The sequence below is a fragment of the Cebus imitator genome, unplaced genomic scaffold, assembly GCF_001604975.1.
Source record: "Cebus imitator isolate Cc_AM_T3 unplaced genomic scaffold, Cebus_imitator-1.0 Scaffold258, whole genome shotgun sequence".
NCBI classification, from domain to species: domain Eukaryota; kingdom Metazoa; phylum Chordata; class Mammalia; order Primates; family Cebidae; genus Cebus; species Cebus imitator.
The window spans coordinates 2521434-2541821 of record NW_016107573.1 but is presented as its reverse complement, the minus strand read 5'-3'; the positions used below and the strand labels follow the sequence as shown (position 1 = coordinate 2541821).

At 37.5% G+C, this 20388-nt stretch overlaps 1 protein-coding gene across 1 annotated transcript in view; it reads left to right on the top strand.

Moving 5' to 3' along the window:
- The window catches only part of HORMAD2 (HORMA domain containing 2), an 80804-nt gene that overhangs the window by 6439 nt on the left and 53977 nt on the right, over positions 1-20388 (top strand). The window contains exons 2-6 of the mRNA XM_017499644.2: positions 2010-2151; positions 6489-6552; positions 7419-7455; positions 14590-14610; positions 15278-15304. Of these exons, the coding sequence (XP_017355133.1) occupies positions 2010-2151; positions 6489-6552; positions 7419-7455; positions 14590-14610; positions 15278-15304 (291 nt within the window). The remainder of the gene's footprint in view (positions 1-2009; positions 2152-6488; positions 6553-7418; positions 7456-14589; positions 14611-15277; positions 15305-20388) is intronic.

The following is a 20388-nucleotide window of genomic DNA, read 5'->3' as shown; positions in this document are numbered from 1 at the left end:
TTTTAGTTTTTTATACATTCTGGATATGAATCTTTTGTAAGACCTATGTATTGAGAATAGTTTCTCTCACCTTTGAGTTGCCTCTTTGCTCTTAATAGTATATTAATGAACAGCAGTTCTAAAGTTTAATATAATCTAATTTGTTAATATTTAGAAAATACTTTAAAATTATGATGTATTAACACAACACCAGCTGGAATTCATGAGACATATTTTCTGCTTAGCTTAAAGAAGACAGCAAAAAGCAATTTCATGGAGTAATAATGACAAACAGATAAAATTTTTATTTTTATGTTAATACATAAACACAATAAACATTGTGTATACAATAAACATAGTACGTCAAACATATGTCAAAATGATAATTTGAGATACTGGCACGACCTACCCATCAGCAAATATTCTATATGCAAGATGACTCTTGGTAGACACTCTTTACATACTGAAGCAAAAGTCACAAATTCGTGTATCAGTCACTCTCTTATCACACTCCTTTTATGGCACGCTATTTCTTAAGGAAGACTAATAATTTAAGAACAATGATCTAAGTTTGTTTACTATGTTGTATATATACACACACATAAAATTTAGTGAGGAACTATTGCTAGTATTGATACTTCTAACAGAACATTTTGTGACATCTTACAAAAGCTTAGTATTCCTCAGAGCTCTGGCTTAAGCAAAACACAAAAGTATGGAAAAACATGGCAGTAGAATAGTAGATGAATAGCCACAGTTCCACGTGGCTGGAGAATAGGGTGCATGGGAGAGAACAAGGGAGTGTGGGCAGAGAGGAAGGAGTGTGAGATGAGGCAGGAGAGCTAGACAAGAATAAGATTTTGACAGTTCTCAAATCCCACTCTAAGGTACTTGAACTCTATTCTAAATGAACACTGGGAGTATCATGAAAAGATTTGTGTCCTTGAAAATTAATTCTGATGGCAATATGGAAGACAGATTGAATAAAATAATTATTAGCAAAGAGATCAGTTACTACTACAGTAATCAAGGGGAGAATTGAGTTTGTCCTTAGTCAAGCCAGTGGCAGTGAGAAGGGAAAGGAGAAAATAGATTTGAGAACTCTTTTAGAGAGAATTAATAGAATTTAGTGGGGTATGAAGGAGAGAGAAGACAAAGATGAAGCTGCTTTTAGCTTGGATGAGTGGAATAATGCTGATTCACTAGTCTGAGAATGAGGCTTGGGATCAGATTTTAGCCAGGGGTGGTGGAGATAAACTGAGTTTAAGGGATCTACAAGGTGGTTTAGGCACAGATGTTCAAGAAATAAAAGTATAGAACTGGGACTCAGAACAGAAATAGGGATTTGAAATCCTTTCTGTATAGGCTGTAGCTGAAGCTATGAAACTAGATGAGATTATTCAAGAAGACAGCTCTAAAAAGAGAAAAAGCCTGAAGACAGAGTCCTGGGGGAGAAGGGGAGAACCAATATTTAAAGGACAGAACAATTAGAAAAAATAAAAGAGACTTAGATAGATATGAAGGGATAGGTAAAAAACCAAAATAGTGTTATGGTACCCTGGAGAAGAAGACAGTATGTGGGTAATAGTGACAGATAATACAAAGAAGTTATATATTATGAGGAATGAGAAGAGGTCAACGATAGGATTGTATTTGGTGACTTTGGAGAGAATAGCATAGAAAAGTGAGGGGTAAAATCCAGATTGCAGTGGGGTCCAAGGAGCGTATGAGAGGGAAGGAGATTATATAATCATAGTAAAACTCCAGTTTTGCCTCTTATTCATGGATCATTGTGAAATAAATTGTTTTAGTCTTGAATTACTTGGGTAATTGTTTCTGCCTTTTTGCTCTGCCTTGCCTATGAAGATCTAATTTAATATAATATTCAAAGCTCTGTTTCCTTTTGATTACTTTTAAAGATATCAAATTTGAAGTCTTGAGAAATCTTTTCATTATATCTGTGGTAATGATGTGCTGGACTGAATATATTAAAGAATACTAATATTTTTTCGCCTTCGTTGTTTTTCCAGGAAACAGTTTTCCCATCCCAAATCACTAATGGGCATGAGTCATTGAAAATCGTGAAGAAACTTTTTGCTATTTCCATCTCATGTATAGCATACCTAAGGGGCCTGTTTCCAGAGAGCTCTTATGGAGAACGCCATTTGGATGGTAAAGTTAAACTAAATAGTCTCTTTGGCTGTTGTAGCCCCTTTCTCTATTTAGCAGTAATAAAACTTTCACTTCTCACAAAGTGTGCTAATTCCAACTTAAGGGCCTGTTCTTCAAGACAATTTGCTATTCCATTTTCCATTTTAATTTTACTGTGTGTAGTGATTTTACTCGTAGGAATTACTAGTTCCTGGCTAGATGCCAGGTGACAGATGAAAGGAAAAAAGAAACCTGTTTGGACAAGGCCAGTATAAAAGCAACAGCCAGATCAAAATCTATTTGAACGCTGTAGATTTGCACTATTCTGTGCCTTAATTGAATTTGTTGTTTAAGGTACACTTTGGCATTGAGGAAGTTCAAAGGTGAAACACTTTTCTCCCTGTTAATGTATTTAAAAAAATGCTGGGGAAAAAATGCCAAACTCATTTGTTGATTAACATGGATATTAAGACAATTATTATTCTAATCAGTTCCAGCTTTTTTCTCAATTGCCAGGTCTTCTACTTTCATTCCTTTTGTTTCAGTGCCCTTAAACTTATCTTATTGCCTTATATTACAAGCCATTTCTGGTTCCTTTTCTTCTCTTATTATAAAAACAAGTACCAGCCAGGTGTGATGGCTCATGCCTGTAATCCCAGCACTCTGGGAGACTGAGGTGGGTGGAACACCTGAGGTCAGGAGTTTGAAACCAACCTGGCCAACATGGTGAAGCCCTGTCTCTACTGAAAATACAAAAATTAGCTGGGCATAGTGGTGGGTGCAATGCCTGGAGGCAGACATTGTGGTGAGTCAAGATCATGCCATTGCACTCCTGCCTGGGTGACAAGAGCAAAGCTTCGACAACAAACAAACAAAACAACAAACAAACAAACAAAAAAACCTAAGTACCTAGGACTCAGCAATTTTTCAAAATCTTATTTGTTTAAAAAGCTGGATTATGTACTGTGAAAATGGTCATATTGCCCAAAGTAATTTATAATTTAATGCTATTCCCATCAAGCTACCATTGATTTTCTTCACAGAATTAGAAAAAACTTCTTTAAATTTCATATGGAACCAAAAAAGAGTCCATATAGCCAAGACAATCCTAAGCAAAAAGAACAAAGCTGGAGGCATCATGCTACCTGACTTCAAACTATACTACAAGCCTACAGTAACCAAAACAGCATGGTACTGGTACTAAAACAGATGCATAGACCAGTGGAACAGAACAGAGCCCTCATAAATAACACCACACATTTGCAACCATCTGATCTTTGACAAACCTGACAAAACAAGCAATGAGGAAAGGATTCCCTATTTAACAAATGGCACTGGGAAAACTGGCTAGCCATATGCAGAAAGCTGAAACTGGACCCCTTCCTTACACCTTATACAAAAATTAACTCAAGATGGATTAAAGACTTAAATGTAAGACCTAAAACCATAAAAACCCTAGAAGAAAACGTAGGCAATACCATTCAGGACATAGGCATGGGCAAACACTTCATGACTAAAGCACCAAAAGCAATTACAACAAAAGCCAAAATTGACAAATGGGATCTAATCAAACTAAAGAGCTTCTGCACAGCAAAAGAAACTATCATCAGAGTGAACAGGCAACCTACAGAATGGGAGAAAATTGTTGCAATCTATCCATCTGACAAAGGTCTAATATCCAGAATCTACAAGGAACTTAAACAAATTTACAAGAAAAGAACAAACAACCCCATCAAAAAATGGGCAGAGGATATGAACAGACACTTATCAAAAGAAGACATTTATACAGCCAGCAAGCCTGAAGAAAAGCTCATCATCACTGGTCATTAGAGAAATGGAAATCAAAACCACAATGAAATACCATCTCATGCCAGTTAGAATGGCAATCATTAAAAAGTCAGGAAACAACAGATGCTGGAGAGGATGTAGAGAAATAGGAACGCTTTTACACTGTTGGTGGGAATGCAAATTAGTTCAACCATTGTGGAAAATAGTGTGGCAATTCCTCAAGGATATGGAACCATAAATACCATTTGACTCAGCAAATCCATTACTGGGTATATACCCAAAGTATTATAAATCATTCTACTATAAAGACATATGCACACATATGTTTATTGCAGCACTATTTACAACAGCAAAGACAGGGAACCCACCCAAATGCCCATCAGTGATAGACTAGATAAAGAAAATGTGGCACATATACATCATGGAATACTATGCAGCCATAAAAAGAATGAATTCATGTCCTTTGCAGGGACATGGTTGAAGCTAGAAACATCATCCTCAGCAAACTAACACAGGAACAGAAAATCAAACACTGCATGGTCTCACTCATAAGTGGGTGTTGAACGATGAGATCACATGGATACAGGGAGGGGAACATCGCACACTAGGCCCTGTCAGGGAGTTGGGGGCAAGGGGAGGGATAGCATTAGGACAAATACCTAATGCATGCAGGGCTTAAAACCCAGATGACAGGTTGATGGGCGCAACAAGCCGCCATGGCACATGTATACCTATGTAACAAACCTGCATGTTCTGCACATGTATCCCAGAACTTAAAGTATTAAAAAAAAAAAAAAAAAAAAGCCGGATTGTGAATCTTGTTGACTTGTCACTAAAATGGGAACTGTCATTTGGAAAATAAATATAAAGAGTTACAAGTTGCCTTATAAGATGTTATTTTTCAAAATCTAATCTTAAATTTCTTATATTTGTATTTAATGATATACCTTGGCCTCATTTCAGTCTAATTCTCTTGGTTGGGCACAGTGGCTCATGCTTGTAATCCAAAGTGTAATCATAACACTTTGGGAGGCAAGGTGGGCAGACTGCTTGAGCCTAAGAGTCCAGGACTAGCCTGAACAACACACTGAAACCCTGTCTCTATAAAAAAATACAAAAGATTAGCTGGCCATAGTGGCGGGCGCTTGTAGTTCCAGCTACTCTGGAGGCTGAGGTGGGAGGATCATCTGAGCCTGGTGAGCCATGATTGCACCACAGAATTCCAGCCTGGGTGATACAGTGAGACTCTGTCTCAAAAAAAAAAAAAAAAAAAAATAAGCAATGTAAGAGCATCAGTAAAATGCATATGTGCTATACATCTTTTGGTCTATGAGATACAAACTTGTAATAGTGAATGTGTTTATATCTAACATATAGTTGCAGTTTTCCCTTTTGTCTGGAACATAGAATTGAGAAAGGCATATTTTTGGTAATAAACACATATTGTGTGCCAGTCACTACCCTAGACAATGGCAGTGATACACTATATCCCTATATTCCCTATAGCTTTATTTTTTGTGACAGTTATCATGGAAGTTACATGTTTCCCTTTCAATGTTTGGTCTTAAAGAAATATATATCAAAAAATGCTTAATACTCCTGTGTCACTCTCTGGTAATTTCTGAATGTTATATCGACATGGAATAATTTTCATATCCCTTGATGGAGATACAGGTGACATCAATTTAGGATAGGAAAACAATATGAAAAGGTGAAGTTACTTATGCAAAATCGCACATGAATCAGTGATTGATTTTGGATTGCTTTAAACCAAAACTCTATTTACTTTGAGACAGTGTCTCATTTCATTGTCCAGGCTGGAGTGTGGTGGCATGATCATTACAGGATTACAGCTTCTACCTTCCAGGCTCAAGTGATCCTCCTGCCTCAGCCTCCTGAGTAGTTGGGACTATAGGCATGTGCCACTATGCCCAGCTAATTTTTTTAAATTATTATTTTTATAGAGGTAAGGTTTCACTAGGTTGTCCAGGATGATTTTGACCTTCTGGGCTCAAGCCATCCTCTTGCCTTAGCATCCCAAAGTCTTGGGATTACAGGGGTGAGCCTGGCCAAAACCCAAACTCTTAATATGATATTCCCATTCTTCCTAAGTATAAAAAAGTAGATTTTAGATAAAAACAAATACTTGAGAATAATCCATGTGAAATTTTTTATTCCTTTCTTTTCACTGAGAGGGAGAGAAATAACACAGAAATGACTGAGATCGAGGTGTATATTTTAAGTTGGTCAATGGAGATAGTCTCAACACTACCTCATAATTACTTAGAATTCAATAGAGGCAAAGAAGGGACACAAATTGATTTTGCAGCCAACTCAGTTGTGCTGAGTTGGGAAACTCCTAACTGTAATCAAAATTGAGACTAAGCTACTTATTACCATAGGATTTATTTATAAAGTAGATGTTTAGAGATCCAAAATGTTTTTATAAGCTATAAAACTAAATAAGTTACATAAATAAATAGTTAAAGGAAATATCCTATTTAGCATGGACAATTTTAGTACCGCAGTCATTTAGTAGATAAAAATAGACTGTGTTTCTGTTTTTGTAGACCTCAGTTTAAAAATCCTCCGAGAAGATAAAAAATGTCCTGGGTCACTGCATATTATCAGATGGTAAGTAATAGAAATTCCACAAAAGTTGAATAATAATATTTTTATTACAGCTGAAATTACCCATAAAACCTTATTTAGTAAGATCATTGTTTTAAATACCATTTTTTTCTTTCTTACTTTCCCTTTCCCTCTTTCTTTTCTTCTTTTTTTTTTGAGATGGTGTTTCGCTCTGTTGCCAGGCTGGAGTGTAGTGGCAGGATCTCACTTCACTGCAACCTCCACCCACTGGACTCAAGCAATTCTCCTGCCTCAACTTCCCTAGTAGCTGGGACTACAGGCATTCACCACCACGCTTGGCTAATTTCTGTATTTTTTAGTAGAGATGGGGTTTCACCATGTTGGCCAAGATGGTCTCGATCTCTTGACCCTTGTGATCTGCCCTCCTCAGCCTCCCAAAGTGTTGGGATTACAGGCATGAGCCACCGCATCTGGCCTACTTTCCTTCTTTCTTTTTAAAAGTAATTTGATAGAAATTTGTAAGAATTATAACTCAATATATTGTTAAGACACTGATTTAGCTTTGTTTTCAAAAGAAAATTGACTTGTATAAAAATTAAAAATGTGATGAAATATTAAATATATACACCTACTAGGTACCCACAGAAATTTTAAAAATTGATAATTTATCATATGCATGAAAGGGTACTAAACATTACGGGATCCAAAAAAATTGCTCACTGTTATTTATAAAGTTCTATCAACATATTAAAAGTTGCTGGGAGTTTTAAAAAATGATTAAATGGGAAAGGTGAGATGGTTATCAACTTATTGTACATCAAAACAAAGAATGTAAATGAATTCTGTACTTGGAAATTTTTTGGCTTTGCATGTGGTCCAATTGACATCAAACATTTATTTCTTGACAGGATTCAAGGTTGTTTTGATGCTTTGGAAAAGAGATACGTAAGAATACTTTTAAATTTACATCGGAATCAAAGACTTGTCTTTTATTCTTTAAAAAAAAATTAGACTTTTATTTCATTGTCATGTTTAACAGTATAACAGTGTCTATGTTTGCATCCATAAACTAATTTCTTGTTATCTTATTTTATTGTCCTGTTGATGTCTCCTTTGCATCAGTTAGAAATAAAACTCCTTTGGGAGGCCAAGATGGGTGAGTTACCTGAGGTCGGGAGTTCGAGACCAGCCTGACCAACATGGTGAAATCCCATCTCTATATAAAAAAAAAAAGAAATAAAACTCAGTTTTCTCTTTTATATACTCATATCTTTTTGACCACAGAATTTCGTCTGAAGTCAGAGGAAGAGAACCACAGGATGTGGGACAGGAGAGACAAGAATCTGGCATTTAGCGCATTGAACATATTTAGAATAGTGGTGATTCAATTTGCAGATATGAAAGGAAAAAATGGACTTGAATAATTGGTTTTTATTCTGTCTTAGTTATTTTGGTAACTAAGTTTGGTTCATAAGTATAATCTATTCCCTTACAATAGCTAATATTGTACCTCAAATTTTTTTTAAAATCCAGCTTAAATTTTAAGTGCATCTGATCTTTCATGCTGCCCCAGACAGCTATGAAGAGAGTATAAAATGGAGGCTCTAGTCCTAGTTGAAGAGACAAGATGTATATGAATGAAATCTTTCTTTCTTTCTCCTTCCTTCCTTCCTTCCTTCCTTCCTTCCTTCCTTCCTTCCTTCCTTCCTTCCTTCTTTCCTTTCTTTCTCTCTCTCTCTCTCTCTCTCTCTCTCTCTCCTCTCTTTCTCTCTTTCTTTCTTTCTGTTCAGCTTTTATTATGAGCAGAGGGCAGGGCAAGGCAGGGGGCTCAGTCCTTGGTAGCAACTTTCCTCATGGCAGCCAGGACATTGCTCAGCTCCTCCTGCTTCCTGTTGCTGCAGATATGTGTTCCCACCTTTTTCTTGAAGGCCCATTTGTCCTTGGAGCTACTCCATGGGATGCTGCCCATTCACAGTGAAGCCACACACCTCTCGGATCATATCCCACACAAACTTGGTGTGTTTGGTCAGGCACCTGCGGTGGCATCTGGGCCTGAACTTGCTCACATTCTTGGTCACCTTGTGGCCCTTACTGAGGCCCATGGCTGTAGGGTAGAGCAGAGCCATGCCTGCTGCTCTCCAGTGGCAGCCAAGGCCTATAAATATTTGAAATTTCTGCCACCGCTTTCCCCCATTTTCTCCATCTATGTCTTCTTTTTACTCCTCAATTCCTGTTTCTTTAAGAAATCTTGAGGTCAGGAAGGCTTACACTGGATTATTTATCACATTCATATATTTCTATTTCCACTGCACATTTGTTACTTATGTAACACACTTATTCAACACTGACCAGAGGGACTGAGGGATACAAAGAAAAAACAGAAGTGGAAAGAGCTTATAGACCATGGCAGAAAATAAGTATTCATTTGCAGGGCTGATGATTAGATGTTACATACTGACTCAGCTGTATTTGCTGTTAAAATATTGAAACATTTCTGTATTGAATGGTAAATAGCTGCTTTTCTGAGACCTCATGTGGCTCCCAACAATATCCTCCCCCTCACCTTACCAGTGTCTCTTTGGGATCCAGAACACTCCAAAATCCAGTAACTAAAGGGTTAATATCTTGTCCAAGGGTTGCTTCCAGGAGCCCAACTCTAGGGCTAAATTGGCACCCTTTCTGTTTGGCCAGTATCTACATCATATTGGGCTTTACATGTTTATTTATTTATTACTTTTTTTGTGTGACGGAGTCTCACTCTGTCGGCCAGGCTAGAGTGCAGTGGCGTGATCTCGGCTCACTGCAATCTCCACCTCCCAGGTTCAAGTGATGCTCCTACCTCAGCCTCCCAAGTAGCTGGGGTTACAGATACGCATCACCACACCTAGCTAATTTTTGTATTTTCAGTAGAGATGGGGTTTAACCACATTGGCCAGGCTGCTCTCGAACTCCCAACCTCAAGTGATCTGCCTGCCTTGGCCTCCCAAAGTGCTAGAATTACAGGTGTGAGCCACCGTATCTGGCCTATATATCCATCTTTTAAAATATCAGTTTGATATTTTTATGTTAAAATATCAGAGATATTTTGATCAACACCCCTATAATGCTCATTAGAAAAGGATGCATGCCAAAAGAAAGATACTGATCATGTGCAATGGAAAGTATGGGAAAGGAGGCACTATATGGTGTGAGACACAAGAGATAAATTTTTTCAAAGAAAATAGCTTTTTTTTTTTTTTGAGATGGAGTTTCGCTGTTGTTACCCAGGCTGAGGTGCAATGGCGTGGTCTCAGCTCACTGCAACCTCTGCCTCCTGGGTTCACGCAATTCTCCTGCCTCAGCCTCCTGAGTAGCTGGGATGACAAGCACGTGCCACCATGCCCAGCTAATTTTTTGTATTTTTAGTAGAGACGGGGTTTCACCATGTTGACCAGGATGGTCTTGATCTCTTGACCTCATGATTCACACGCCTCGGCCTCCCAAAATGCTGGGATTACAGGCGTGAGCCACCACGAAGGCCCTGAATATTTGGGCAGATTCAGAGGGGAAGAAGGCCATCACTGGCTTATTGAAGAGTGCTCATTCATTCCTCTTCATCCATTCATTTAGCAACATTTCCTGACTGTCCCTCATTGAGGGGCAGTACAATATAGTTAGAAGTTCAAGTTTTGAAGTCAGATGGTCTGAAGTATCCAAGTTCTGTTACTTAATACTTGTGCGACCTTTGGCAAGTAACGTACCTTTTGGTACCTTAGTTTCTTTGCATAGAAGATGGGAATAATAATAGAATCTACCTGTTAAAGTTTTTGAGATTAAATGAGTTAATAATCTAAAGCAGTGGTTCTCAAACTTTAGGTTGCATCAGAATCACCTGGAGGACTTGTTAAAACACAGATTGTTAAGCCTCACCTCAAAATTTCTGATGTGAGAATTTGCATTTCAGATAAATTACATGTGATGCTCTTGACTGCTGGTCTAGGGACAATAATTTGAGAACCACTGATCTAAAATGTTTAGAAGAATACCTGGCACATAATAAACACTATATATGTGTTAACTATACATTTTTTATACATTGGCTATTTAATCTGTGCCAGACATTGTGCCTAGGCATTGGATGAGATAAAAATGAGTATATATGATTCCACTCTCAGGGAGGTCGCAGTATAATAGAATATTTTATAATAGAATTTTATTTAAGAATCACTTCTTAAATAAAAAATTATAGTATTACATATACTAAAATAGCAGTATAATGTACAAAGAGTAGCTAGTTTGATGAATTTATTTTACTAAATGACTACCTATGTGACTGACTCAGTCAAAATAACTTGTTTTGGAGAGATCAGAAGACAAAATTTTAGATAGATGACTTAGACTCTTAAGTAAATAGTATTTATATTGTTTTTCAGTTGTTAATCTTTTATAACTTTCCTCAGGTGTGTACGATATGTTTTAAAAGTAGTTTGGGCTGGGCACAGTGGCTTATGCCTGTAATCCCAGCACTTTGGGAGGCCAAGGGGTTGTGAATCGTGAGTTCAGAAGATTGAGACCACCCTGGCCGACAGGGTAAAACCCTGTCTCTACTAAAAGCACAGAAAAAATTAGCCAGGTGTGATGGCACATGCCTGTAATCCCAGCACTTTGGGAGGCCAAGGCAGGGGGTAATCTCTTGAAACCACAAGTTAGAGACCAGCCTGGGCAACATGGTGACAACCTGTCTCTGCTATAAATACAAAAAAATTTAGCTGGGCACGGTGGCTTGTGCCTGTGGTCCCAGCTACTCGGGAGGCTGAGGCAGGAGAATTGCTTGAACCTGGGAGGTAGAGGTTTCAGTGAGCTGAGACTGTGTCACTGCACTCTAGCCTAGGCAGCAGAGCAAGACTTCATCTCAAATAAATAAATGAAAATAGTTTGAGTAATATCAAATTTGAGTATCTAGAGATCTTAAAAGATGTTCTCCTGTAAAAGCATGATTATCTCTAGTTGTGAAATTTTGGGTGATTTATATATTTTTTAAATACTTTATATTATGCTTGAATTCTTTAAAATAAGCACATACCAGTGTTGTAGATAACTATTGTAAAAAAGAGATTATTTTGTATACAGCTACCTAGCTTGTTTCCTTATTCCCATTCTCTATTCCTCACCATTCCAATCCATTGTCCACACTGCATACTTTCAGAAACCCAGGTCTGATCATGTCATTCTTTTGCCTAAAAATTTTCCATGGCTTTTAAAATAAAGTTCAGAGTCCTTCACATGGTCTGCAAGGCCCGTATGATCCCTGTCTGCCTGGCCAGGGCATCACTGTTGTTCCCATCTTCAGGCCACACAAGGAATCTAGAACATGCCAAGCTTCTTTTTTTTTACCTTTGTATATATTTTTCCTTTTGCCTGGAAGCTTCTCTCCCCTGCCCCATACACCTTGCCTAGCTAACTCCAATTTATCCTTCAAGTCTCCACTTAAATATTTACTTCCCTAGGGAGGCCTTCCCTGACACCCTCCCCCCCAGCCTAGATGGTCCCTTGATTTTATGTTCTCATAGTACCCCATGCTGCTTCTTCATAGCAATGAACACCATGATAATGATGCAGCTATATTTGCTTTTTTTGTTTAATGTTGTTCTCCCCTGCTAGTCTGAATGTTCTCTGAGATTGGGGCCATGTCTAGTTTTGAATGAATGCCTAAATAAGTGAACTCAATTAATTAATGTGTGAATTTCACTATGCAGTCTTAAAATCAATTATATGCAGTAACCAAAATGGCCACACAGTGGCAGTAAAGTTTTAGTCCTTCAAAATGAAATCATGGTTCTGAAAATTTTCTTTCCTTTTCTCTTTTCTTCTCTTTCTTCCTCTCTTTCTTTTATTTCTCCCTTTCTCTCATTCTTTCTTACATTGTTTCACTGTGTTGCCTAAGCTGGAGTGCATTGGCACAATCACGGCTCACTGTAGCCTCAACCTCCAGGCCTCAAACAATCCTCCTGCCTCAGCCTCCCAAGTAGCTAGGACCGCAAGTGTGCACCACAATGCCTAGCTAATTTTTTTTACTTTTTTGTAGAGATGGCATCTTACCATGTTTCCCAGGCTGGCTTTCAACTTCTGGGTTCAAGTGATACGCCCACCTTGGCCTCCCAAAGTGCTGGGATTATAGGCATGAACTACTGTGCCTGGCCTGAAATTTTCTGATTTGTATTCTAGTTTTTAAAAACAATTATCATTGCCTTGATTATATTTCTATGTGTGTCTATATATTACTCTTTCAAGCAGAGATAATCTGTTCATAGTAGTATGTATGTAGAGAGGACAAGGACTTTATAGACATATAAGATATTTTTACTTTAGTAGACTAGTTTCAAATGGGATGCTTTTTGATGTACTTGTAGCATATTTAATTATTTAGTAATAATGAATTATTTTATATATCTTTTGCCTCCAGAACTAAAATATAACTTTTTGAGAGTAGGGATAGTTATCTTTTTTGTGTCTCTCTCCTCTCCAGCAGAGCCCTGGGTATGTAACAGGCACTCACTTGAATGAGTGAATAATTAGTACAGTTGGCCCTCCATGTATCAGAGCATTCTATATCCACAGATTCAACCAACTCGAAAATATTTAGAAAAAAACCAGTACAACAATAAAAAATAATGCAAATAAAAAATACAGTGTAACAACTATTTATATAGCATTTACATAGTAATAGGTATTATAAGTAATCTAGAAATGATTTAAAGTATGGTTGAACTGATTGCACATTGTATACAGGTATCAAAATATCACATGTACTCCCAAAATATGTACAACTATTATATATAAATTTTAAAATGCTAGTCATTCAGAAATGGAGAGAAAAAAATTATAGGAAAGAATCAGTTTTTAAATATCTAGGAAATTCCCCTTTATAATGTAAAAAAATTGCTATCAAAATTGTTAACATATAATATACTTTTTTTTTTTTTGAGACGAAGTCTTGCTCTGTCACCCAGGCTGGGGTGCAATGGCGCAATCTCAGCTCACTGCAACCTCCACCTCCTGGGTTCGAGAAATTCTCCTGTCTCAGCTTCCTGAGTAGCTGGGATTATAGGCACACACCACCACTCCCAGCTAATTTTTTGTATTTTAGTAGAGACAGGTTTCACCATGTTGCCCTGGCTGGTCTTGAGTTCCTGAGCTCAGGCACTCTACCCACCTCGGCCTCCCAAAGTGCTAGGATTACAGACGTGAGCCACTGCACCTGGCTTCATATAATAAACTTTTAGCATAAAATTAATTTTGACTCTCCCGAAAAAAAGTATAGTTGACCTTTGAACAACATGGATTTGAACTTCATGGGCCCAGTTATACATGGATTATTTTCAGTAAATAAAATTGGCTTTCTGTATCTGTGGCTTCCACATCTGCAAACAAAGGTAGATTGAAAATACAGGCTGGGGGCAGTGGCTCATGCCTGTAATTCTAGCACTTTGGGAGGCCAAGACGGGAGGATCATTTGAGGTCAGGAGTTCATGACCAGCCTGGCCAACGTGGAAAAACCCCGTCTCTACTGAAAATACAAAAATCAGCCAGGCGTGGTGGCGGGTGCCTGTAATCTCAGCTATTTGGGAGGCTGAGGCAGGAGAATCCCTTGAACCCGGGAGGGCTGAGGCAGGAGAATCCCTTGAACCCGGGAGGCAGAGGTTGCAGCGAGCAGAGATCATGCCACTGCACTACAACCTGGGCGACAGAGACAGACTCCGTCTCAAAAAAAAAAAAAAAAAAAAAAAAAAAAGAATGAAAAGAGAAAATACAGTATTTGCAGAAGATGCAAAACCCCAGATACAGAGGGCTGCCTTTTCATATACTCCCTGAGGGACTTGAGTACACATGGATTTTAGTATTCAGGGGGAGTCCTGGAACTAATTCCCTCTCTGATACTGAGAGATGACTCTATCCTTTTTTTCTGGCTTTCTGGATATTTTTTTCCTACCCAAATCTTTGGAACCTCTTTGAAATATAATATTTTAATTAGTCTATTAAAAAGAGTGATAATATAGGTGTAAGTATGTAATAACACTAGTTTTTTTCTTTCTCTGGAAGCTACGTATGGCAGTACTGACAGTAAGTACATATTCGTTTAAAGACCAAGACTTGGTCTCTATTTTGTTGTCTTTTGGCAAGTGAAACATTAAAACATTATTCTCCCTCTTCCTCCCTGATTTTCTTTATCTTTCTTGGAAATTAAAAACATAAGATTTATTGAAAGTCTTAAAAAATTATGAATTGTATATTTCTTTGGTATAATACATGGGAAAATATATAGGCTGTACTATCTGCTTCATTTATTGGCTCTCAGGATTTTATTTTTTTAGTTACTTTACAGACTCCAAATTTTTTTGTTTTTGAAGTTTGGTAGACTCAAAATTCTGTATACCTTTGAGTTTAACATGTTATATGTAGTTTAGACTAGAAAATGAGAAGATACCATTGAGAGTCTTAGATCTATGATTTATTGAACAAATTTTAAACCATAATGGATTATTTAGAATTTATTTGTAGCTCAGTTATGGTAATTATAAATGTCTCATTATTAATTTCATTTTATTCAGTATTCATAGAATATTCTAAGACTCTAAGTTCACAAAATAAGCGTAGCCTATCTCTAGCTTAAAATATGTTTATACTCAACTAATAGAGCACAAATTGAACTCTATATAAAAAATGTACTCTATGAGGAGTAATCCAGTAAATTCCAGAAATTAAATGCTGTTTATTTTCCCTTATACAGCTTTATGCAAATCCCACAGGACCTGAGGTAAGAACACACACAAACATATAGGTGGGGTAGTATATGTATATTATATTTTAATATGTTTATCTGAGTTGAGGCTACAGATTATGTTACTAGACTACCATACGAGCAGAGGAACTCATAGTGGGCTCTTTCAGTATATTTTACTATAAACTTGACCAATCTCTTATTATAAGATTTTTCAAAAACTATCTAAGGGTTGTAGGGGAGAAAGGCATTGAGAAGAACTGAGCCTGTTCCCTAACCTGTTGGCATTAAGAGTCTCTTAATGTATAAATGTATAAAACCATGTTTTTTTCTTAATTTTTTTAAAATTTAATTTTATATGGACTTTTTTTTTTCCAAGTAATATAAAACCACATTTTCTTATTAAACTGATTATGAATCCTTTCTGTTTATGGCCTTTTGGGAAAATAAATGAGATATAGCCTAATTTTAATTTTCTTTTTTGCCAATTCTCGCCTTTTCATGCTTTTATAGATTTTCAGAGCATTACCTCTTCTCTCTTTAGATTTATTCCCGCTGTTTAGAGAATCCAACTCATCTTCAAGGCCTACTATGTTCAAATCTTATATGTAAGCCTCTTTGGCTATTTGGTCTAAACTAACTCCTTTCTTTAAATTCCTTTTCCAGCAGAACCCCCACAATTTAAAACACTCAATTGATTCATATTGATAACTTAATCTCCCCAACCAGATTGTAATTCTTTTTTTTTTTTAAGACAGCGTCTCAGTCTGTCACACAGGCTGGAGTGCAGTGGTGCAATCTTGGCTCACTGTGACCTCTGCCTGGCAGGTTCTAGCAATTCTCCTGCCTCAGCTTCCTGAGTAGCTGGGATTACCAGTGTGCACCACCATGCCCAGCTAATTTTTATATTTTCCATATTTTTAATTTTTATATTTTTAGTAGAGACAGGATTTCACCTTGTTGGCCAGGCTGGTCTCGAACTCCTGACCTCAAGTGATCTGCCCACTTTGGCCTCCCAAAGTGCTGGGATTACAGGCATGAGCTATCATGCCCAGCCCAGATTGTGAACTCTTGAGGACAAGAGTCTTGTCTTGTTTTCTATCTCCCAGAGTGAATATCATAATCTTGGACACATAATAGTTACTTGGGCCACTTCGAATGTGGCTGTGGCACAGAAATGGAGGGAGGAAACTTCCATTCTCTTCTCACTTTATTCTGTTTGTCTTTCTCCTAGCTTTCTTTTTCTTTGCTTTCAGTTTTCCTTCTCTAAGCCTACATATTTAACCTAACTGGTGGCATTCTAGATTAAATTATGTGTTTTGGCTCTTAATATTCTTTCTTTGCAAGATGACATGTAACTTTCTTTACTTTTTCTTTGCTTTCAATTTTCCTTCTCTAAGCCTACACATTTAGCCTAACTGGTGGTATTCTAGACTAAATTATGCATTTTTAGCTCTTAATATTCTTTCTTTGCAAGAATATTAAGCTGTTTAAGTGAGGGGTAAGAAAACTGTTGCATACAGTACGTAGTAATTCCTCAATTGCCAAACTAGTTCTATCTTTTATTATCTTTGTCTCTTGTTTCGTTTCAAAATGCTTCCCAGCACACCCTAAGTCTGAAGGGAAGTTTCCCAAAATAAAACCTTCTGATAGTTATTAAACTTGTCATTTTCTTAGTGCAGTATTTATCATGTTTTCTTATGCATGAAAACTTCCTAGTTTGAAACCAGGGTTTTTTGGGGTAGTGAAATGCTAAGCAAATTGAGCTTAATTACAAGAAAATATTACAGAGTGGGAAGAAATGTAGGCATATATAATAATGAAGTTAGGAAACAAAAGCTTGTTATGTGGTAAGTTTTGAGCTATCATTTATGACCTAGGAAAAAATATCGTGAATGTTTACAGAGCGTTCCTCTTACAGGTAGGTAGTGATCCCTAACCTCTATGTGTTCACGTATACTATTTTTTACTAAAAATTTCAGTAGTATGTCCAGTGATACTAAAACACTCAAAAGAACCCAAACAAATCGGTAATAATTACAATGTGACTACTACTGTGGTATAGCCATGTTCATAGGGCCTAAAAAGCATCCACAAGTTACATTATTTTATGGTTGCTATTTAGCATCAAGTCGCTGATACAACTATTTACCTCCCTGATCTCATTCTCTTAATGTACTCACAAAACAACTTTCTAACATAAACATAGTCTTTGGCATTTATCTTATTTTATGCCATGTTTCTTGAGTTGTATGCCTGGAAGTATAACCTTTCTTAAACAAAATTGCAGAAACAATAACAATGTTTATATATGCCTGAAGCAAAAATATACTAGACACGTGGATTAAAATTGTTGTACCATGAAGAGTATGTCATGGTACAACAACTGAGAACCTCTGGCTTAAATCAAACAAGTGTGTTTCCTTGGTTCAGAAGGCCAACAGAGTTTTCAGTATTGCACAAGGTTGGGGTGCTTCCGGGCTTGAAGTTTTGTTCTGGTTGTTCCATCTCATGAAAGAGATGGCCAACAAAGTAACTAAGTAGCTAAGTAAACTAAGTACTAAAGTAGCGAAGAGTGATAGTGTAGCTTTTCAATAGGCACACACTATCAAATGAGTAAGCAAGTATTAGTAAAACATGTAAACCAAAATGTAAATAAGAAAGATTTACATAGCTTAATGAATGTAAGACCATATATAATTATTATATCTGAATATTGTGAAGGCATAAATCTTATGGTTTCATTATCTATACCATTGTGCCTATTTACCATTGGAGGTGGTCAATGCTCTTTATTTTTTATTTTTTTTAAGAGACAGGCTCTCCCTTCTTCGCCCAGGCTGGAGTGCAGTGGTGCGATCTTGGCTCATGGCAGCCTTGACCTTCTAGGCCCAAGCGATCCTCCTACTTCAGCCTCCCAAGAAACTGGAACTGCAGTTGTTCACCATGATGCCCAGTTACTTTAAAAAAACTTTTGTAAACATGGAGTTATGTTGCCCAGGCTGGTCTCAAAGGATCCTGCTGCCTCAGCCTCCCAAAATGCTGGGATTACACATGTGAGCCACTGCACTTGGCCAACACTCACTTTTAATAGACTGCTTCAGGAACTTAACTATAAGTGGTTCCTGTTTCTAGCCACAATATACTTTTAGATACTTTATTTTAGAAAAAATTCTTATAGGATGAAATCCTAAGTAAGCATGAATTCTACCCTGGCCAAATATTTATTCATTCAGCAAATATTAATTGGGTTCCTTTTATATGCCTAGCACTGTTCAAGGTATAAAAATACAGGAGTGAATGGGATAGGCAAGATCCCTGCTCTCTAGAAGCCTACATTCTTATGAGGTAGGATAAACAATAAATAAGTAAATAAAAATTAGTACAAATAATTTCACATAGACATAGTGCTATGAAGGAATTTTTTTAACAGGTGGTGTGCTACAGAGTGCTGAAGTGGAGAATGAAGAAGGAGGGTTTGAATGGCTGTGTTAGATTAGGCAGTTCCTAGGAGGCGTCGCTGAGAGGCTACTGTTTGAGCTAAGTTGAATAACCAGGAGGAGTCAGCCCATGCAAGTCTGTGAGAGGCAATGGCTGTGAGGGGCAATGGCATGTGACAGGCCAAATAACACCATAGTTAACATCACAGACACTGGAATCAAATTGCGGTTCTACCACTTACTACCTTCATCAATGAGAATAGTAATGTCTGCTTCCGAGTGTTGGCTACACAAGAATGAACTGATGTAAAATATTTAGGGCAATGCCTGAATATTATTCTTATCATTAACTGGAGACAGCATGTTCCAGAGTATAGCTGTGAAAGGCCCTAAGGCAGGAAGGAATATTGGGTGTTTGAGCATAGAAAAGGTGCCATGAGCCTGGAGCTTAGCTGAGTGCAAGGGAAAGTGGCCAGAAATAAGGTCAGAGAGGCAGGCAGGGGACAGATGAGTAGGGCCTTGCAGATCAGGATAACTTTTGGATTTTATTTTAAGGGTGGTAAGAAGCTAATGGGGGATTTTAAGCAAAGGAAATACATGGTCTGATTTGTATTTTCAAAAACTCCTTTTGGCCACAGAACAGAGAACAAGTAGAACAGAGAACAAGTATCAGCTGGACTTGCAATTTGCTTTAGAGATAGACCTGAAAATTCTTGCCAATAGGTTGGAATATGGAAGGAAAAGGAAAGGCTGCATATGTTTCTGTTGCTTTGGCCTATGTGAGTAGATTTAGTATGATTCATAGAAACCACTGATGAGCAGTTTAATGGTTCATCTTTATTAGGCAACACATTAGTCTGAAAAGTGTTATATGAGGTGTTAAGAATAGTGCCTGCTGGGCTGGGCGCGGTGGCTCATGTCTGTGATCCCAGCACTTGGGAGGCCGAGGAGGGCAGATCATGAGGTCAGGAGATTGAGACCATCCTGGCTAACACGGTGAAACCCTGTCTCTACTAAAAACACAAAAAATTAGCCAGGTGTGGTGGCACGTGCCTGTAATCTCAGCTACTTGGGAGGTTGAGGCAGGAGAATCGCTTGAACCAGGGAGGCGGAGGTTGCAGTGAGCCAAGATTGCTCCATTGACCCAGCCTGGGTGACAGAGCAAGACTCCGTCTCAAAAAACAAAAAAAGGAATAGTGCCTGCTGTAAATATACCTTCCTAGATAAGCCAGAGTTAGACTAAAGTTAATTAAGGATTAGCATCTTCTATAAAACAGTTATTAATATAATTCTTTTATTGGTTGCTTCAGGGATCAAATAATAAAGCATAAATAAAATTATCAATTACTAAAACGACCTCCTCTTGATACAGTTTTAAAAAAGCAAAGATCACTCAGAGCATTAAAAAGCTAGAGTTGATTGAGAAACATGGGCAGGCAGGAAGAATGGGCATTGTTTGCTTGGCAGAGCAATTACACCCAGCATTGGCTAAGAGAGGACTGTTCATCTAGCCTATCTGGAGTAAACCTGTTGCTATAGACACCTCTAATCTCATCTGTCTGTCCTACTGTATTTACAAAACAGTTTTCTGAACTTGATTTGATTTCTCAAGTAGACTGTCTTATTAGGAAAATGCTTTTATCTTTTAAAATTAACTCCATTACACATCAATCTCCTTAG